The 21183-nt window shown below is 41.0% G+C and overlaps 3 protein-coding genes across 3 annotated transcripts; 1 reads left to right on the plus strand and 2 right to left on the minus strand.

Annotated features, from left to right (window-relative positions):
* Positions 1 to 263: 263 nt before the first annotated feature.
* Positions 264 to 7317, minus strand: ecd (ecdysoneless homolog). Its single transcript, XM_080507972.1, has 14 exons — positions 7190 to 7317; positions 6819 to 7035; positions 6369 to 6486; positions 6154 to 6241; positions 5393 to 5571; positions 4904 to 5096; positions 4505 to 4633; positions 4285 to 4410; positions 4094 to 4179; positions 3882 to 3985; positions 2661 to 2913; positions 2385 to 2452; positions 1978 to 2183; positions 264 to 909 (listed from the first exon to the last, which is right to left on the minus strand). The coding sequence occupies exons 2-14, from the start codon at positions 7021 to 7023 to the stop codon at positions 667 to 669; spliced, it is 1998 nt and encodes a 665-aa protein (XP_080364098.1). The 5' UTR covers positions 7024 to 7035; positions 7190 to 7317; the 3' UTR covers positions 264 to 666.
* Positions 7318 to 7957: 640 nt separating this feature from the next.
* On the plus strand, positions 7958 to 17319 carry fam149b1 (family with sequence similarity 149 member B1). The gene is made up of 15 exons (XM_080507783.1): positions 7958 to 8097; positions 8821 to 8937; positions 9373 to 9517; positions 10179 to 10327; positions 10482 to 10625; positions 11220 to 11372; positions 11459 to 11643; positions 11759 to 11901; positions 13591 to 13703; positions 14145 to 14369; positions 15188 to 15311; positions 15392 to 15517; positions 15608 to 15689; positions 16277 to 16414; positions 16579 to 17319. The coding sequence occupies exons 1-15, from the start codon at positions 8051 to 8053 to the stop codon at positions 16659 to 16661; spliced, it is 1974 nt and encodes a 657-aa protein (XP_080363909.1). The 5' UTR covers positions 7958 to 8050; the 3' UTR covers positions 16662 to 17319.
* A 167-nt stretch (positions 17320 to 17486) lies between these two features.
* On the minus strand, positions 17487 to 19606 carry dnajc9 (DnaJ (Hsp40) homolog, subfamily C, member 9). Its single transcript, XM_080507740.1, has 5 exons — positions 19280 to 19606; positions 18532 to 18672; positions 18080 to 18334; positions 17831 to 17917; positions 17487 to 17739 (listed from the first exon to the last, which is right to left on the minus strand). The coding sequence occupies exons 1-5, from the start codon at positions 19451 to 19453 to the stop codon at positions 17638 to 17640; spliced, it is 759 nt and encodes a 252-aa protein (XP_080363866.1). The 5' UTR covers positions 19454 to 19606; the 3' UTR covers positions 17487 to 17637.
* Positions 19607 to 21183: the final 1577 nt, after the last annotated feature.

Here is a 21183-nt window from a genome sequence, read left to right on the forward strand (position 1 = left end):
ACTATTGAACTCACATCTTTTCAACTTGCCAGTTACATTTATTTAAATCAGTTCCTGAATGTGTGATTTTTCAACCGGAGGTTGGAAGTTGTCCCTGAATGAACCCGACTGCTAATAAATTGGCTGAAAAGGGGTGAAAATGAGAAGCTAAATCCTAATTTCTTTGAGAAAATGTATATGTGATGATCATATTTAAAACACAGCAACATTCACGGTCTATAATTGGTTATTTATTAACATAATAAACTTCAATGAAATGAAAATGAAAGTTTCGGGAAATGTATTTATACAATCTAAACATACAAAGCAGCAGGTACAAATTCTCAATACACTTGATGTAAATTGCTGATTGGATTTTAAAACTCATTTGGAAGAAAAGTGACTTTTTGCATGCACTTTCAACATTTCGGAAAAATAACATTTTGACCAGCAAGTAGATTGACAAAACGCTATTTGCATTTGCTGCACGACAACAGTGGAGGTTTTTAAAAAAAATAATGGCCAGGATTTTCTTGAGGAATGTTTAATTTTACCAGTGAATCAAAAAATACTAATAGTCGACATTCATTGCAATAGCAGTTGCCATTACGTGGCTAAACTCATCTGGCCTTCAGAGAAAGCATCCTAATATTTCCTTTTCCACTACTCGAGTACACTTCTTGCCTGTCATGCAGGATCAGAGTTGGGTGGTAGGTGTATGCCCAGGCTCTGCAGCAAGTTAGAAGCCGGTCCGGCCAGGCCGGCCTGGCAACTGAGGGACTCCATCAGGTTTGCGACCAAATTGAAGTCCACGTCGAGAGGTTGGATCTCCTCCAGATTCTCGGTCTCTCCTTCTCCCTCCAAGAGGAAATCGTCTCCGAAAGAGAAGGGATGGGAGCAGCCACTGTCCGAGGTTGGTTTGTTTGGGTTCTGTGAGGAGGATAAATGTAGACTTAAGATGTCATAGATGACTGCCCTGGAACCTTTATTTGGTGATTTTCCACCAAATGAAAATTTACCTGGAGCCACAAAAATGCATTTAACCTTCAAAACTAGGCCGTGGCAAGTTTTGAACTTTCATATTTACAGTGGTTTTGAAATGTACAAAAACTGTATGTTATGCTCAATCTATGAAGTTTCGATTGCAATTTAGGATAGTACATATTTCATGGTATTTTCAGCTGATCTTGTACCCGATTTTAGCAGTTCCATCCAGCATTTTTTTTAGACAATTTTGACATTTTAGAATAGAAATACTTTACTAATCCCAGAGGGGATCTCTTTTAAGCATCATTGCTCCACAAAGAATAAAGAGAAAGGAAGTTGAGCTTCACATGAGACAAGATAAAAATTGAATACGTAATTTGAAATCATGTGTTCAAAGCCTAACGGTGACTATCAAAAAGGATGAAAATAACTAAAACACAGCAAACACACAGAGTATTATGCTCACAGGAACGGAGGATATTATAGCTATTTTAGCCATTTTCCAATCAGTTTAATTTCAAGCCATTTTTTCTCCTTTTAGAAATTTATTTTGTTGCTGCAACTGGCCACACGATGGTGCTACTGCAGCAATTATTTAATATATGAAACCGTGCAAGTGTGCAAAAATCCAGTGACTATAGTTTTCAAGTTTTATCAAACAAAACATTTACTGGAAATGGTTCATGTTTGCCTCACAACGTTTTCAGTTTGAGCACGCATGTTTTCCCTTGACCAGCCGAGAATATTGCCAACTCATCCCTTTTCCTCTCAGTTCAAAGGAAGATTAATGAATGATCATTCATACGTCTGATACAATTGACTTTGTATGTCATGTGATCGATGGCTCCATTACAAATAAAAGAAAGAAAGGTGAATGGATATAGGAGAAGCCAACAAGCACATACAAGTTGGATATGTATGGAGTGTTTACTAGTAGCATTTATTATTGATTTAATCTCCTCAATATGAGCAAAGAAGAGTGGTTATGGTGTAATCGCTGTCAGAATTTACCGTCTGGTTGAAGCTTTGTCCGATGTTTGTCTTCATCAACTCCTCATCCATCTGGTCCATGTAACTTCTGAGACTGTCCAGAGTTTCTGTCCCAACCGGCTCTGCATTACCAGAGGAGCCTTCTTCTTTCTCTTTCACCTCATCATCATCATCATCATCGTCGTCGTCATCAAGATCATCTGAATCCAGTTCCTCAGCTTTGCCTCCTTCAAAAAGAAGAAAGACATTAGCTTGGCGGAGTGAATAGTCTTCAAATCATTGGTGGTTTGAGTTCTGTTGGTTTCTGAAGCATCTTTATACAAAACTCGGAACCTCATTGATATGTGTGATCCATGTGACTCATTGTGTAAAATGCTTTAAGACCGCAGAAGCAGCATTTAGCAGTAATGTTACGTAGTTTAACTTACCAAGTAACTTATCCAGTGCGTTTGATATGGCTTCCGGATCGACACTGACAGACTGAGTTGAACTGCTCCTGTAATGCAGGGAGAGACGATGAGTCGTAGAGCTCAAGACGATCGCTGTGATGTTATATATTCACACAAAAAAATGATCTAGATTTGGGCAAGAAAGCCTGTACTCCATGTATGGGTGTGATTATTTTAACCACCTGTTAAATCACTTAAACAAACAGCACTTTGATGACTTTTGCACAAATAATGGTCACACTATTTCTCTCTCACCAGGGTAATTCTGCACCCTCATGTGAAGACATAGCATTGAGGAAGCTCTTCATCCCCTGACTGACCGCCACCAGGCTGTAACCAGCCACCTCTTCCTCCTCATTGTCCTCGCTCTCCTTTATGCTCTCCTCCGTGCCGCCAACATGCTGTTTGGTGGAACCGGAGCTTTGGCTGCCGGCGTCAGCTCTGCCCCAGCTTTTCTCCTGCAACAGCCGCTCCAAGTCCTGAGCGGTGATGTCCAGCCAGCCGTCACCTGGAGATTGACACAAAGCCAAATGAATTATGGGAAATGGGTAAAAGGAGAGCAGGCCAGAGAATGGGGGGCATGCACACCAAGAAGACTGAAATCAGACGACAAAAGAACCTCAGGTGGCAGAAAACAACAATGACATGTTTATATTGGAGCAAGGTCATACCGACTTTACATTTCTTTTAATTTTAGGAAGATTTTAAATCTTCACAGGGAGACATTTTGAACAAAGTGAAACTACATTTAAATGACAAGCACTTTTCCCATTTTAATGAGATAAAAACAACAAAATCTACATATAATATTTTAAATTTGTAAGCTTCTGGGCAAGAATCTATGCTTGCAAAGACTGTTGCCATGAGTTGGAGTCAAGATATTTTCACAAATCTGCTGTGGACATGTAAACCAAAACTATCTGAAATAAGATTTAATCTACTGACTTTCAGAAATAAAGGAGTTATTGCCTCCAACCCAATGAGGAAGCCAAAAGAATTTCATTTACCACCTATTTTGTACCTCCAAGCATAAACTTTATCAACTTTTGTAGGCCAAAACTCTGAAACTCTAGAGACTAATAATTTAAACTACTCTCCTCTTTGGACATTTTAAGACTAAATTACTTAATTAGCTAATGTCCAAATAATAAAACACTTCATTTTGATTTATGCCATGTGGCTCAGGTGACCGTTTTTATTAACTCCTTTGTTAGTTTTCTCTGCTTGTCACTCCTTGATCTTTTGTTATTTTCATTCCAGTAATGTTTCTCCTGTCCTCTTCTGCACAGTTTGGTTTCGATCCTTGTAATTCAGTATTAAATTCTTATTTTGCGCAAATAAAGAACCATCATGAACTGAATTCACACACAATGTAACTTCTTCTCAGCTCTTACAAGATGAATTTACAGGCTTTCCAAATGATTTTCAAGAACTATTTAATCGCCAAAATGTTTAAGCATGTTGTGTTCCACTCACTGTCCTCTTGTGGGAGCTGTGACTCAAGTTTCTTTAGCTCTTCCATAGTAAGGGTGCTGCTCTCCTGCAGCAGCTGGAGAATTTCCTCACCCGGAGTTACAACGCTGCCGCAAAACAAATAGGTCCAGTTAGACAAAAAGGCTGTTTGATATATATTTCAAAGGCAGGAATGTCCACACAGAGAAAACACACACACACGCGCCATTCCTCACCTTGATTTTGAGACAACAGATTGTTTGAAGAAGTTTTCTGCAGATCTTGTGAATTCTTTGTAACGAGCAGAACCTTCCATCTCGCCCTGTATTTCAAAGGAATCCATTCAGAAAAGTTGTGTCGTGAAGAAGAAGAAGAAGAAAATTTCAACAATGCAACACTGTAAGTGGTCCGTCAGTGTGCCACTCACCCGAAAGTAGTTATTCCTTTTCAGACTGCCCATGAAGCTTTTCCACTGAGGGTTACAGCTGACCGGAGCGTCGGGCTCAGACGAAGGTGGTCTGCACTTTGAGCAAAGAATCTCAAAGCCGTGTGCCTACGATTGGAGGTACAAGTTTTCAAATCCAATGATTTTCTCCCACGCTTGCAAACGAAAGCATAAACATTCCAGAAGCCTGAAGGTCATTTACCAGTTTCATGCCGAGCTCATGAGCTTTGTACTGGGGATGCGAGTGAGGAGGCAAAGTGAAGCCGCTCCTCCGGTCTGGGGTGAACTGCTGCTGCTGCAGCTGGCCGTACAGGCAACGGGTGAATGTCACCTGGAAACAAAGTCAAGTCAAAGTTTTCAATTGTAATTCCAGTCAACGCTCACAAAATAATGAAAATAATAGCCAGCAGCTATAAAAGCATTAAACAACCTGCACACTGTTCTCACTCCACAGACGAATAAAATTATTGTAGTTTAGCTTTTCGTCTCTTTAAGAGCTGTGTCTCATGAAACTTGAAAAAGACAGCGAGATCACATCTGGTTCACGAGGGAGCAGCACACACAGAAAGAAATGATATCACTTCAGGTTGTTTTCGCCCACCATGGTGAGGATCCTCGTATCGGGAGGGAAAGTCTTGAATCTCCGACATGCCTGCAGGTCTATTGGATCTCGCAGGTAGAAGGCTGAAACTGCAGGAGCGACCAGATCTGGCCGTTGAGCCAACACAGAGGCAATACTCGCAGGTACGAAGCAGTGAGCACGGTGGAGACTGGCTTTTATCTTTTCAGGATACCTGAGTAGAAATAGAAAGAAATCAATTTATTTTATTTTAACGACTTTAGCATTTCTGATATGATTATGGTACTTTTCTATGCCAGAGTAGCTCCAGTTCAGAATTTTTTTTGTTCATGCATATTATCAAAAACCGTAAGGTGCACTTAGCATTTAGATATTTTTACACAGGCCATGGGACCAGAAACATGCAATGTTTATATGATCATGTCAAGTGTTCACACTTGGTTTTGACTTTGACCTTTTATAAAAAAAATAAAATAAAAATTGAACAGACTGATGAGTAAGATTTCCTACTCTGCTATTCTTTTCCTCACAGCTGTACGGATCTTGGGACTGGCCTGACAGGCTTCTGTGTTGGTGGAAAGAAGTGCCAGAGCCTGTTCCACAGTGGGCACGACATCCTTTGGGAAGCCCACTGAACTCGACTTGGAGAGGGACGGAAGAATATGCAGTTCTCCCCGATAAATGAAAACCTGCAAAAGAGAACAAGCATACCTGTGATATGAAGACAAAATAAATCTCAAATCAAAGTTTGTGTCAACTGTATGGACATGGGCTTGAAAAGAAATCATTTCAAAAAGTAATAATATTTCATGCAATTTCATCAAAAGAGTGAAACCCTCAAACTTTAAAACGTTAACTTACACAAATTCAAATATTTCAGTTATTAATTTAGTTAGATTTTTTAATAATTATATATAGCAGATAATAGAAATGAACATGACACCGAACAAGATACGCAGGACAGATAGAGGGATGGAGACATGAAATAACTCAAAGTCTTCATATTTGAGAATATTTTGTGGCATTAGATATATATGACGAAGCCTTTGCAGTATAATCGTTTATGTACTTAATTTTCTTCATACTTGATAAAACACTTTGGGCTCCAGCATTCTTGGACTGCGAATGAACTTCCTAAAAATAGCTTTGTTCAAGGTGCTTTTTGAGTCTATTGTCTTTCAGCTGCTTGGACATTAACACCACCATGTTTTCCGCACCGAGCTGAAACCTTTACTCAACAATTTATCTACCATCTCATTTGAAAGTCTTACCCGGTTTTCACTGGTGTCTGGATTCAGCCACTTGGGAAGATAATCGGCTGCTTCAATCAGAAGAAACTCGCCATCATTATCCTCGACTCTGCAAGTACAAAAATGACAAGTGATATTTCAAATCCAGACACAAGACATCAATTTGTGCAATGTCATTAAACCAAAGCAGTTTATTGATTGTGAAAAAAATACGACTTCACAGCACACCATCTCACCTGGCTGCAACCTCTGGGAAAGCCTTTGTGATTTGCTGCAGGAGGTAAACGATAAACCACTCATCCTCAACGTTGTCTCCAAACTGTGTACTGCCACCAATGTGTGCAGGAACATCGTCTTTTAGAAGAAAAGAACACACAATATTGGCTTTATTTGTCAGTGTCCAACAAGAAGAGAAATTTGCAGACCCTATAAGTTATCTGCCAGCACCTCTGTATATTTCAACGTAATGATAAAATTGACCCGCATTTGTTGTCTTGATGAGGTTGTTGCATCTCAGGTAGGACTTCATAAATACATGTCTGGTTTGATTTGTTGTCTTTAGTGACATGGTGGAAACTAGTAGATAAATCAAGATAATACTTATATTTTGCTGGAAATCAAGGGTGGTCTGTGGTCAGTGCCAACTTGTAAACTGCTTAATGTTTGTGGCGTTGTCAAAAACTTACCTTTCTCAGGCTGGTATTTGAGGTTGAATGGCTGATGTTGCCAGATATATTGTATCAGGAGAGGAGCAACTTGTGCTAAAATCTCTTCTGTGAGGTGCGTCAGTCGGTTCCGAGTCTGTTGCGAGGATAAACACTCCGACTGGATCGCGAACAGTTTGTACTGAACCACATCGTCCTGCATCATTCTTCTCTCCGATGGATCCATTGCTATGCTTTTCTGAGGTCCGAAAAACAATGGTAAACATAGTTATAGGGTGGAAGAAGATGATATGAGAGAATATCAAGTCTCTGAGCACACATTTCAGGTATAAAATAGCTAAAAACTAACCAGTGAAATGGCCACAATAATCTATCGGTTCAGTTAACCTTACCTTCTCTTATTTCCACAGTTTTGGTATCAATCCAGGACAAAAAAAATCATTAATTAAGTAATGTTTATAAAACCAGACATTAAGTCAGCGTGTGTGCGTCGCTCACGCGCCTCTCGGTGTTGTTTGGGTCCTGCAATAAAATCTGGTCGGCTCCCCCAACATCATGGCAATATATAGTTCCTACGTAAAATGTAAACAATTTTCCGGCAAATCTAAAAGCACGCCCACCAACCCAAATATATTTTAACTTGTTGCCAGAATAAATATAGATTATGATAGTGTGAACTTCTTTGCAGTAATTGATATACTATTAGGATGTCAAGCGGGGATATTTAACAGACGTACTTCACGTGTTTGCTTTGACTTCTGGGATATGGAGGGAATCACTAAGCTTCTATGAACGTTCTCCTGAAACATTAGACTCAGTTTCCCATGAGGCCACGAGCTTACGTAGCTGCGTATCCATGACAGCCGCATTATTGTTGGTGTTGTGCTAAGGTTAGCTTCCGACAGCTAGCCCCACAAACTTCTCTTTTATTTTGGGACATTAATTCACGGGGACCACAAGGAGCACCCAAAATGCACATTTAGCAACTCTAATCTCACGTGAAGTATGCTATGGGGTTTTTCATAGTGCTATTCGTGCCTTTTTTTTCTTTCAGTTATCACCAGTGTAACGGAAAGTAGTTTATTTTTAGCTGCATCAGTTTGACTCAACGTTAGAATCTGTGTCTCCAGTTTTTAATCTATTAATGTTGGTGGAGATGTCAGAGCACCCTCTCAACTGGTCGCAGATAGTCCTGGAAGTGGAGGCGAGAGAACGAGACGTGGGTTTGTGTATATAAACGGAGATAAAGGAGGATGATTTCAAGGTACAACAGGAGATCTGTATCCCAGAAACTGGAAATGTGAGTATTGGTTTATAAAAGAGAAACGCTTGACTGACACACAGCTTCGAGAACGTTGAGTGGGCGACTCACAAGTTCTCCACCATTCACTGACAATGTAATACATTTTTACTAATCAGAGGATGGTACATCGTGATAAAAAGATGCAGCTCCATGGTGGCTGTGATGATGTTCTCAAAATCAATAGAAACACCCAAATAGATTTCTTATGTTGTCTGTGGTCACACATTGTTTCTACTAGAACAAGACGAAAATTAAGCTCTGTTCAAGATCAATTGAAATGATATGCAACATGATGGCGGAGTACTTGTCACTCTTCTCTCATGTTTTCAAGTTTGTTCTGTGTAGGGTTTGCATGTTCTCCTGGTACATGCTTTTTCTTTGGATGCTCAGCTTTCCTTCCACAGTTAAAAAACTCCATTCACTAAATCCATCCATCTGTTCCACTGGAGCCAAACCCAGCTAACTGAAACCAAACTAAATATTGATTTGAATTGGCAGTAAGTATGAATATGAGAATCTTTGATTGTGGCCTCTGTGCCTGCCCAGTGATGGACTGGAGACCTGTCCAGGATCTACCCTTCCTTTGTCACATTTCTAGCTGGAGTTAGCTCCAGTATTGCCTCTTGTGCTTGAACTGGATAAAGCATGGTAGAACATGGTTGGATGGAAATGACGGAAACATTTTTTCTAACAAATACACTTGGTCTTTCCACTGTATAGTCGTGGATTGTCCCGAAGCAGCCTTGATCATCATCCTCTTCCCGAAGAAGCAGACGATAATCAACCTCATCAGCGCTATCTCCATGACCTGCATGAATCTGTCCACACACACACCAGGTAAGAGCTGCTTATTATACAGAGAGAACTACAGAGTCGAGAGGCCAAGATGAATCCGCTTGTATAAATACACACACACACACAGACACTCATGTCTTCGTGTTTTGTAACGTTACACCATCTTGAGTGGGCAGCTGATTCTCAGGGTTCTTGCTATGTGACACCACCCAGAACCAGTGGATTACTTCATAACACAGTCAAAAGATTTAGTAATGAGGCAGCCTGTTAGAATATTCAATGGCCTTAACATGTTTCCCTTTATTTTCCACTTTGATTTGATCAGATGTTTGATTTTCTGAAGTCACATAACACACACTTGTTTAGAAAGATATAAAATGCTGATTTTTCAAAGCCGTTTTGTATGTGTGACACAGACGGTCTGCTATTGGAGAAAAAGGATGTGGCAAAATAACACAGACTTGCTTTTGTGTTTAGCTCAGAGACGTCTGCTGCCTCAGGCCACTCTGACTGTCCCACCGTCATCTCCGTAGACTCAAACCAGTCCTGGTCAGGTATCCACAGCTCAACAGGGACTGGAATATCAACAGAACGGAGCTCTGTTTTCTCCTGGGGCTACGATGTAAGTCTGCTCTTGAAAAAGCAACCTTGACGTGAAATGATAATACCGGTCTTTTTTTTTCTGTCACTCAACACAAGTGCTCACGTACACATACTGAAATAAGATATGCTCCCCCCCCCCCCCCTGGTAATTTCCAACTACTTTGTAATTTAACTTCAAAAATCAAAAGATGCTTTGATTTACTCTCGAACATTTTAGTGAAAATCCACATCGAAACATGCAATCAGAATCTGTATGAAGTCGCTCATAGCTTGTTTATCTGTCACTTTTCTTTAGCATGCAAGATCTAATTCATCTGGGTATTGGCTTGTTTTTGTGCTCTGCTTTCCAGACTCGGCTGGTCCTTCAAAACTTTTCCTAGACTCAATAATTTATTTAGTTTTTGTCCTCAAGTCGCCTCTGAAAGGGGAAAACTTTAATGCACCCGTAATGTACTTTTAGGCTCGTTCTTTTTTTGTTTGTGTTGTTGTTGCACACACAAAAAAAAAATCTGTGTTGACCACAAACACTTTTACACATTTTATGCATATTGGAGCAAATAACATTAATGCGTTCCAATATTTGAACAGGCAGAAAAGCAGACGGTTTCAATCCTGGAGCAGCTGTGTAAGAACAGAGAAGCCGCTAGATTTAGTTTTTTCTTGTGTTTTCTGTCCCACAGGAGTTTGACGAGGCGGCATCACGGCAAGTGCAGCAAATGTTTGAGGAGATCGACAAAGAGCTGTACGATGGAAGAGGAAGCGGTGGAGGGATACTCCAGGGGCTGCAGGATGAATGTCAACAGTGGGCCACGCGTTTTCCCCATCTCCGGTGTGTCTATACCCTTTTCCTGCCAGTCTCCTCAGACCCGGTAGCGCTGAGCAAAACAAAGCAGTTGTGGCTTCAGAAGTCGATGCTGACTGATGCAAAAAACAAAAAAAACTAGATATAGTTATTTTGCTCATTCATTTTATTTCTCACTCAGGATCGTGGGGACTCAGCTGCTGTGCCCCAGCGATGAGGGCTTTCAGTGGTATGCTTCATCAGGAAAAAGAAGCTCTGCCAGCAGCCCACCGTCAGGCAGGGAGAGCAGTGTGAAGTCCCAGGAGGGAGATAAAGGTGGTACAGAGTAAGTCTTAACGACACCGACTTACTAGCTGTCTGACTGATCAGAGAGGTGAAAGTTCACCAGATACATATCCCCCGATGACTGCACACTGAAGCTTTTCTAAATCAGTCTTTTTTTCAAGCAACAGCTCAGGAGACATTTCTATAGACATTGCTATGAATAAGCTCGACCAAAAATAAATATACTTGGATTAATTCAACAATGTTTCAAGTTCAAAAAGTGTCATGCCAGGTGCAGGTGATTGTTTGGTGGCTGTCCACATGGCTGCTGCCGTTTGCATCAATTATAGAGCTGTCCGGGCAGACTGTGGATTTCTGACCTAGATCCTCTGTCTTCTTAATTACGTATTTAGGCCAAATTCATGTAGGTTAGCTGTGATAAATAGATACTATGGTCGGCAACTGTAGGCAGAGCCACTATAACGCTACACTAAATTAACCTCTGAATGGAGTAAATAAGGATCAAGTTAGACATGATTACATTTGTGAAAAAAATAAATAAATAATGGAAAAGTGTTGATTTTTCTGTACCTTTGTGTGTTTGTGCTAATTTAATGTGCACAAATCAACTTGTCTTCTTTGTTTTTGGGAAAAGGTTGAATGTGCAGGGCAGGAGAGCTGCACTGATCCAGTCTTCCTCAGCGGAGTTGGATGGACCCACCAGCACCTCCAGCAGTCAAGACAAGCCAAGAGTGATTGAGGTTGAGGGTGTGATGGAGGAATACTTGGCTTTCGATTGCAGGGACTTGTAAGTTACTCACTTTCCAGACGTAGATTTCCACAAACTGCAAATATCCCAAAAAGCCTGCGTAAGAATGAACGACTCTCCGTCAGGGCCGACGAATGGGACCAGGATTGTTCCGAGTCGGCCCGGAGGCATCACTGCTGCCTCCCCCCGGTCTCACCCTACCGATGCCGTCGCCAGGCGGTGCTTGACCTGCTGTTCGACGACATGTGGCAGCAGGTGGTGGGGTGGACGAAAGAGCTGGTCCATCGTCACTGGGAATACTGCACCTCACGTAAACCGAGTCTCACTTGCTTCTCACGCAGAGCAAACTCATATTCACAAGTGCACAGAGTTTATTTATTTAGTTTTATATTTTTTTTTATTTGATGTTCTTGTGTGATTGGCAGAGGATGAAAAGATCTCTGGGAGCTTGAGCCCTGTGCAGCAATATCCCCAGGATCCCTACATGCTGCTCGCCACACTGCCCGCGACGCTGCCCAAGCTCGGTCAGAGCCGGGCGCCTCAGCTCACTGCTGGCCTCCAGCTTCAGGTCAGTGGTAGACGGGGAGCCGCCGGTCACTTTAATCAGTATTTCAGTAGTTTACAGGGTTCATCATGAGTTATTTTACTGATATTTTCTGAAATTCTTCAAACATCTGATATTGACAAGATTAGAATTAAGAAACTATGTTACTATCAGATTAATTGATATTAGTATGAAAATAAGGAGAAAAAACCCCCCAAGAAAGTGCACGTATAGTGTGAATGGATACAGTGTCAGTTCAGTCAAAATGTACTCCCTTTTCTTACAAGTCAGTAAAATCTTTGATGTAAAACCTTTGTGTGTATATCTTTTTAGAGCTGGCTGTGACCATTGGGTCACACCGTTTTCTGCTGCTTTACTTTACAAACCGGTGTTGAAATGACGACGTATACAAGGTGCATACGTTGTGTCGGGACTAATTCCCTCCTCTTCGATCACAAACGTCTGCTCCACAGTTCACATTTGATTGCCACGCCTGCCCGTTGCTCTTCAATCTCTGTGTTTTCTGGTTCATTAACTGATATCACTGTTTTCTTTCCCTCCCTCTTCACACTCCGCCCTTCACCTCGCTACTGTACTTTTGTGTGTCCTGTTTATTTGGCTTCCTTTCATTTCCTCTCTTTCTTTATCTTTGCTTGTGTGCCATTCCCTCTTTCCTTGCTATTTATATCCACTGCCGTTTTTGAACACCCCCCCCCCCCCCCCCCCCACCCTCTTAAAGAACACAAAGTCAAGGGGCTCAAAGCACAAGTCGAGACGGAAATCCAAAAAGCAGAAAAAGCCTCCCACTGTATGTAACTCACTCACTTAGAGCCAAAATGGAGGTGTGTTGTCCGCAACGCTGTCCATGGCGGCTCCTTGTTTCGTTCTCTAGAGCAGTGGTTGTCAAACTTTTTTAAAGTGTGTACCACCTGAGAAAATGTTGAGCTTCCCAAGTGGAAAGAAATACAGTAGTGAACGCTTAATTAGCTGTACATGCTCCACAAAGGAGACACGTTTACTCCCAACATGAGGTTTGATCGTTTTTTTTTACCAACAACTGCCACAAAGCAGCAGTGTTATAACAGGCACTTAAAAAAAAAAGCCTGCTCATACAGATCAGCCGATTTCCATCACTCATAAACAACAAGCAAAGAAAGAAAAGTAAACAAAGCAAAGATAATACAAATATGACTTTCATGTCTTATATTTTATTACATATTTTCAAATGGATTTCATTCACCACAAGAGGACGCTCTTATCATGCTGGTTGTACACGTACCACAGTTTAAAAATCACTGCTCTGGAATGAATGTGCTCATGCCTGTTGATTAACACAAAACCGTCATAACTTTTTTTTTTGGTAATTACTGCAACTCATTTACTACGACTTTTACTCTGATCTGTTTCTTCGGAGAGTTAAAAAAAAAAAAAACTAATTTGTTTTTGTTTTTTTAGTAACTGCCTTTGTTGCTCTCATTAGTGTAAAGGTTATTTTTAAATGGTTGCATAGTAGATACGAGGTTTTTTTTTATATCACCGCATGATGAATAACGGTTTCTTTGAGGTGATGCATTGTTTGTTAGTTTTTTTTTCTTTTATTCAATAGTACATAACTAACCATATGGTCACTTGGTTTCCCTGGTCGATGACCCCCCCCAGTGACTCTTCCTTCATCTCATGACTTCTTTTGACTCCTCTTATGATATCTTCCAGGCGGGGAGGGTTCCAATGGGAACCGCAGCCACCCAGCACAACTTGAACGACCTCATTGTGATCCACAGCATCCCCCTGCAGCAGAGAAACCTGAGTGTGCTGGAGAGGAACCAGTATGGACACGCTTTACTCATCACAGCATAGGAAAATGAAGCTGTAATGTTAAATCACACACAAGTATACTCATGATTACAAAGAAAACACAGGCTGCGTTCACCTGCTTTGAGTATGGCTATTTTTTTTTCTGGATTACAATTGAGAAATCTTCCTTTCATAGACATTATAACTCTTTAAAGCAGTTGAATTGATAGATATGTCCATTTGCTATAAGTTCATTTCATATTTACATTACGGTTTGCTCAAGAATCATGACACTAATGTGCACAAACTGCACTTGTAGAAAGAGTGAAAACGGATGAAAGCATCACATTTTGCTAAACAGGAGCTTCGCAGCCTCACTGGTCTGAACACCTTGTTTGGCATTGGCACTCAGCCAATTGGCTGGTTGGAAATGGGCTATTCATCTACTGTGTCCTTCTTCCTTCCCTGCCCAGAGAGCCAGAGGAGCGCATGTCACACAGGCCGGCCTCCAGCGTGGTCCCATCCAGCAAGCCCCGTCCTCGCCGAGCCCTGGAGCAGAGCTCCTCCTCGCTGACCCGCCCCCCACAGTCGGCTCGACGCAGAAACCCTCCCCCCCGGACCCTCCTGCCACTGGTTCCCAGCCTGACTCAGTCCTGCGTGGCGGGATCCATGGACGAGGTTGTCCGTGGGACACGTCTGTGAGTTTCGGCATCACGGGAACATCGACCAAAACTCCTATCTTACTTTCTCGAACTCCCTCATTCTCCCCCATGGCTCGTGAGGCTGTGCAGAAGCCGCGATAACTTTGAAAACCGTCTTCCTTTCAACTTGTGCCTTTTGGGTTTGAACAGTAGAATAATGGAGGTGAAAAGTGGGAGGAGATAAAAGTTCCATATGTGAAGACTGTCTTTACAAATGAACTCACGATGAACCGTCACATCTCTGGTTATCTTAGAAAGAAGAAGAAAAAAACTTCTCCAGGCACATGTGTGATATTTCTTTGAAGGTTTGGTTTGATATTTTTGAAATTTGCATTCTTGTTTGAAGGTTCATGAAGTATCTCAGGCATCCGGCTCATGATATATTTAGCTGAATGATGAAGGCATCAGGAAAACACATCCATCATCCTATATATATGTGTGTGTGTGTGTGTGTGTGTGTGTATTCTCAGTTGTGGTTAGAACGTCTTACAGGTAACAATGTAGTTTTTCACTTGAAAGTTGAAACTTCTCAAACAAATTCAAATGCGAGAGAAACATGTTTGTGGCTATTACTATTTCCCTCAGCTTCACAAAGTCACACCTCGGAACCAGATAGTAGTCTGACACACCAGACCTGCTGATCAGATTCTGTCTGGGGCAACAAATTGTAAAAATTTTTTTTTAAATAAATCAATTTTCATACTCACAGAACTCCACCAGTCATCGATTGAGAAAGAAATATATGTTCGTCCATAAATGCAGCAGAGAAAAATGCTAAAAATAAAAGTGTGAAAGTTGTCTGCTGTGCTCCACAGACCCACAGCCAGTGACCGACTCACTTCTCCACTGTGCCCCTTAAGCCGAAACACACTCCTTCCGCCGATCAGCACGGGGGACCCGGAGTCGTCTCACTCAGGGCAGCAGTCCAAACCTGCACAGGTAACCAGCAGCTATCAAGCGTGTGGACAACCTGTCGCACCGGAGCGGTTTAAAGACGGCTGACTGTGTTCCCCCGCCAGCGTCCGAAGGGCCCGTCCAGCCGAGCCCACAGCGCCATAAACAACGAAGCCGGCCGCTCCATACCGAGAGATCGCCGCAACCTGCTGGACGTCTTCTCTCAGCCCAACACCACTCACACATACAGGGTGAGACGGTTATCGTCTCAGAGATGCACACACGACGGAATCTCGAGAGGGGAAGTAATCATTTAATCCCATTGTTTATTTTGTTTGCAGTCAGACACTCCTTACCGCCGTTCCTTCACCATATTGGATAACATCGGGCAGGGACGGCCTGGCAGAGCTTCCGTGGCAACAGGTCTGAAATTCACATCTGGACAGTTGATTAAATAGAAGTTCCGAGAAATCCTCAGGAACATAGACGCGATACATGTGCGGTGGTTCCCACTTCATTCTTTACCCATGCAGCTTCATCAACATGTCTGGATGTTACTGTGAAGTGACAGTACAAAAATACCTTTCAAGAATTACTACAAACCGTCTCGCAGATTTACCAAAGATCTTTAAGGTTCGTCAAATTCTTCTGGAAACAGGAAAGAAAAAGAAAAAAAAGCTTGTAAATGAAAGCAAAGAGAACATTTGGAGGTTTTCCCTCGATCATAGAAAAAAGGCTTTCGAAAATAAACGGACATCCTCAGTGCAAGCAAAGCGGGGAATCCTGGACCCGACAGTGGTGACCATTGTGAAAGCTGACTATTTGTAGGTGTTGTCATTCATGTTTTTTAAAAAATAGATTTAGAAAGTTTTCACCCTGAGGTGCACAAACCGCAGTTGCCACAGTTTTACGCAGCACTGAGGCCTACAGTTACTCATTTTTAACCGACATTGTGAGATAGATGTGGCGGTACATCAGTTAATTGCTTATGCATTCATTTATTCCACCAGACTCTCTTGGAATTGGCGTGACTGGCATTAGTCTTGGCATCAGCAGCTTATCTTTCTTGGACTCCTTCTCCCACCACCCCTTGGGGCACTCGCCCATCAAAGACGAAGAGGAGCCCGAGCCACCAGCGCCCGTCCCAGGTCGGTTCGATTAAAAGTGGCTGATGAAACTCTTCCTCAGATAAACTATGAATGTGAGCCTGGTGCAGCTGGCTGCCTTCAACTGAAAATTCACTAACTCATTAACTTTTAGCCTTTAATTTTTTTTTTTTTTTCTTCTTCTTCCATGTCCCTCGCTCTCGCAGCTCCACTCGTGCCTGTGTCTGGCCCTCCTCGCACACACACCCGAGGAGGCATCTCATCCAGAGCCAGCAGACCTGGCTTATAAGGCTTCATCCCTGGAGCCTTCGGCCATCCATCTCTTCACCATGCAACACTCTGCAGCATCCGTGCCCACCAGACACTTTTGTTTTTGACAGAAGTCGCAGATTTTTTTTTTTTCCATACAATGAAGCTGCTTGGTAAAAGTTTTTGTTTAAGACCTATTTTTATATTTCAGCTCATGCGGCTGCCAAACAAAACGACAACTACAGTAACTCAACCTTCAGGGTCTGAGCTGTGTGTGGACATTTATACCACGTATGTATGATCTGAATGTGTATTTATTTATAGGTGAATGTATTGTGTATTCACCCTGTGACGTGTTGTGCTGGTAAATGACTATGCAGGGAATGACACGTCCTCTCAGATGGAGACAGAGGATTAAAACACACTTGTTCCTCTTCTTTGATGCAACATCAGTTTGGTACTGTATCTTTTTATAAGATCATTTTCAGCTGCCAGGTGCAAACAAAATTAATGCATTGCTCTCATTGCACATGATCAAAAACAATAGAAAGCACCTTTCTCTGCATTGTTTTGCTGGAAATCCTATATCAGAGAAACGACTGGGATTTTTTTTTTCTGTTTTGTAAATAACTTATTGATCATGCCTGTACAAAAGATGTATTGAATGTGAATTGTCTTTACTTTTTATCTGAGCATGGCCAAGTTGGGGTGCATTAAAAGCTAACAGTGGGGTTACTGTACAAAAGGTTTATTTTACATTAAGATACAATATCAGACAGCAATGCCACTGAAGTGACAAAAGCTTGAAAATGGAAACTTTCTCTTCAATGCATTTTATAGATAATAAACAATGTATTCGATAAATACAAATTTATTTGCATTTTAAGAAAACATTGGCAGCAAAAAAACAAAGAAGTGCTTACCCCGTCGCTAAAACTACTAGTGGTGAACAAATCCAAGAGTTTGAAAACAATAGTTGAACAAGTACTTCCATAATCTAACAGCATTTCAGCTTTTCACTTTTTTCCTTTACGTCCTTTTGGGCTTTTTTTGGCGTACTTTGCCTCCAAGTCTGACAGGAAACTGTTGAAATTTTTCTCCCTCGATTTCTGTTTTTGCTGCAAAACAAAAAGACGACAAAATGTGAGAAAAAGACAGACAAACTGAGGCACGGTCGCTTTTACAAGCATGTGGTCAGTCATCTGTTACCTGAAGCATCATCACAAGACTATCTTTGTCATCACCCAGCCCGAACTCTTTCTGCATTTCCTCTGCTTCTTGTCGCTCTCTGTCAGCCTGGAAGGTAAACCGTACAACACAAACACTATCTTCAATGAACGTAAAGGACGCAAACTCTGTATTGGTTTAAATATCTCAAATACTATTCAAGAGAATAAATCCAGACACGATGACTTGTGATAAGTGGGAATATTACAGCTTTATCCTTTGGTCTCTCACCCTCTTTCGACGGGTCCTTTTTTTCTTCAGGCTCTCTTGAGTAAAAGCTGGGAAGGCCGTGACTTCTCCGCTGTCTATGGCCTCCTGAATGATGCCGCACAGCCTGGGCTCGTCTTGTTGGGTGGCGCACATAACCGAGGTCATGATGGCGTCCATATCTCCTTGGTGCTGCGTGTAAACCTGGATCACATCCTGTCGCTCCTCGTCTGAGCCCTTATATTTCTTCTCAAACTCCAGGATATCCTGCACTGTGACCTGAGACGGGAACACACAACAAATGAAATGTTCGCAGTAATTAACCATCATTCAGTCATTTGTTGTAGGACTGGAAAATAGCTAAACATGTCCAACAGTTGCTCTCGTAAGTGTGTCATATCATCTCATGTTAAATAGACATTAATCAGCGACTCGGTCACATTAGAGTTGGGAATAAACCAAGTCTGCTCAGGTACCTTCGGGAAAAGCAGCCGCCAGTAGTCGTCCCAGCATCGATCTTGGCTCAGGACGTCAGACTCCTCGTCCACAATCCCCTGCTCGTCATAGATCGCCCTCTGATCCTTATCGCTCAGCACAACATACACCTTTCCCAACACCTGCAGCGACGGGCCACACAGCATGGTGATTTGCAATGATAGCAAACTTCTTATGAGTATTTATATCAAAAGTTAAAAGATATTGGACAATACATTACAAAGTGTATTGATTTTCCTTGTAAGTGGAAGGTAGTTTTGTTTTTTAGCTCAACCATCTTGCCAAATTTAGTTTGATTCTGTCCAGTTTGTTTTCAGACAATCATATTTTCTTCTTCATTTGACGAAATGTACTGTAAATCTTCTGGGGATGTTTGGCTGGACTTAATTATAGGTAATCCTGTTTCCCCATCATTTTCCATTCAAGTAAATCGAGTGGCAGAACAAAACTGCTCAAATGCATCTTAGAAATGACTATTGCTCAAGTAAAACCTTGTACTTTCACATTGGGAAGGATAATTTAATTGCTTCAATGTAAGTGGGTCGATTTGGGAAATGACTCAGATTCATAAAAGACCGATGGGCTTCTTCATTCCAGTAGCGGTTTAAATGGTGTATTCTTGCAGTTCATTTTATTATTATCGTTCTAATATGTACTGTACCCACATGACCTGTGTTAGCTAGCCTGTAAACCTAGCTTGTTTTTACACCAACAACGAGCATTAATGACCTGAAACTTTTCCGTAGCCAGCGGATCATCGGGAGCTCGGTCTGGGTGGACTTTCAGGGACATTTTGTAGTAGCTCCTCCGGATCTCCGCCTCGGTCGCCTCCTTGTTGGTCCCCAAAACCCCGTACAGGTCCGAGCATTTGAGGAGCTCCTTGCAGCGCTCGAGCAGACCCATCTTGACGGCGGTAGATACGTCAAGCACGCGGTCAAATGTTTAGTCTTAAACGTCCAGACGACGTGCACAGCTTATCTCTGTGTTGACCAGTTTGTTCGCGGAGGTAAAGTCTTTATCCTGCGAACCTTTTGTCGGCAGGAACTATTTGGCGCGCTGGGCTGTCACAAACAGTAGGACGTACAGAGACGTGTTTCCGTTGCAGAGCCGAGCCCTCCCATTGGTTCTGAGGAGCGGTGCGTCACATTACGTCACTGAAGTCGTATTATGTTGACAACATAAATTTATTTATGGCCTAAAATGACTAATTAGATAATGTCTAAAACAAACTAACAAATTTATTGTAAAAGTAGGATAAAAAAATCTAATTGGAAATTTTTACATTCACAATCCAGATTGTCAAAGGTAAACAGCTTTTGTCAAGTTCTATATCGAATTTAAATACACATCAAAGCAAAAAGTAACAAACCCAAAAAAGCAATACCATTGTTAAGATGTTTAAAGAACTAAAAGTTCCTTTTGAGAACCTTTACTTCCACCGGTTCTCTTTTTTATTTTTATTATACTGCTCTCATCACAAATATTTAATATATTTCAAATATCATTTGTATTTATTATAGTTAAAAAATTTTGAATTACCTGTCACAGAGCTAAAGATTATTTGAATGTATTATTTGTGAGCACTGTCTGTTAGAGTTGTTTGTTTTTGCGTTTGATCTTTGATTGCACTGTTTGGATGTTCCCTCTCTGTGCAATAAAATTCTTGGAAAAAACTCAACAAACATTAATTTATTTATTAGAGTAGTACATTCAGGAAATAACTTTTTGACTATATTCTGTGCAAAACAATATATGAAATCAATATCGAAGGAAAGAACATTTTTACCCATTTTTAATTTAAAAAATCTGTTAAGTTAATTCTAAATAATAAATGTATATCAATGACCGATATCCATCCAGAAGTATTCAACAAAAAAGCTGCAAAAAATTCTCATTTTACACAGACTATCACAATGAAGTCAGCCTCACCGCTTTTTAATTTTCTTTTTTGGGGGGCCTTTTCTTCCTTGGTCTCTGTCATTATTACTGTCAATGTTCTTTGTCGTTTTCATATAATGATAAAGTTGTTGCTGCTGATGCAATTAAGATTGTGATTTGTTTCATTTTTGCAACTGTAAACTTGATGAAGACGAAGGTTATTTAAAAAAAATAGTTTATGCAATTCTGACATTGATAAGATAAAGATAAATCTGCTTTTTATCACCAGACTTTCTTCCATGGTATCTCATTTACAAGCTTAATTAGGAATAACCAAAACATTCTCTACAAACACAAATCTTTTTTTACTGTTCGGTAGAACAGTAATTTTAGTCAGGAGGGTGTTGAAGAATATCTTTAAAGATATAATATCCCTGTATCTCCTGCAGAGTGGTGTTTTGGGCTTCTTGTCCCCTCTGGTACATGATGTCCACAAATTGCTCTGTTTAGTCACAACAGAAACAAATTCAGGTATAGTCTATCCAATTATTCTTTAAATGAAAATAAATCTATTGGATCCGTGCTCCAGAAAGACGTTACAACTTTACAATGTGTTTATTTCACATTGGACTAGATATGTGGCTGATGATGTGACATGTATATGATGTCATGGAGCTTTATGCTCTTTGTTGAATATGAAAATAGGAATGGTAAACAAATTTGTTTGTGTGATTCATGTTCACCCTTTGTTTTTA

The sequence above is a fragment of the Blennius ocellaris genome (genome assembly GCF_963422515.1).
Source record: "Blennius ocellaris genome assembly, chromosome: 13".
Classification (NCBI taxonomy): Eukaryota; Metazoa; Chordata; class Actinopteri; order Blenniiformes; family Blenniidae; genus Blennius; species Blennius ocellaris.

Bases quoted from the DNA above. Each gene is read 5' to 3' on its own strand.
- ecd (XM_080507972.1), bottom strand. From the start codon at position 7,023: ATGGATCCATCGGAGAGAAGAATGATGCAGGACGATGTGGTTCAGTAC. The intron at 5,572-6,153 runs GTAAGACTTTCA...TCTCTTTTGCAG, and splicing joins CAGACACCAGTGAAAACCGG to GTTTTCATTTATCGGGGAGA. The intron at 4,411-4,504 runs GTAAATGACCTT...CTCCAATCGTAG, and splicing joins ATGAGCTCGGCATGAAACTG to GCACACGGCTTTGAGATTCT.
- fam149b1 (XM_080507783.1), top strand. From the start codon at position 8,051: ATGATTTCAAGGTACAACAGGAGATCTGTATCCCAGAAACTGGAAAT. The intron at 13,704-14,144 runs GTATGGACACGC...TTCCCTGCCCAG, and splicing joins AGTGTGCTGGAGAGGAACCA to AGAGCCAGAGGAGCGCATGT. The intron at 16,415-16,578 runs GTCGGTTCGATT...TCGCTCTCGCAG, and splicing joins GCCACCAGCGCCCGTCCCAG to CTCCACTCGTGCCTGTGTCT.
- dnajc9 (XM_080507740.1), bottom strand. From the start codon at position 19,453: ATGGGTCTGCTCGAGCGCTGCAAGGAGCTCCTCAAATGCTCGGACCTG. The intron at 18,673-19,279 runs GTCATTAATGCT...CCGTCGCTGCAG, and splicing joins TGGCTACGGAAAAGTTTCAG to GTGTTGGGAAAGGTGTATGT. The intron at 18,335-18,531 runs GTACCTGAGCAG...TTCCCGTCTCAG, and splicing joins GGCGGCTGCTTTTCCCGAAG to GTCACAGTGCAGGATATCCT.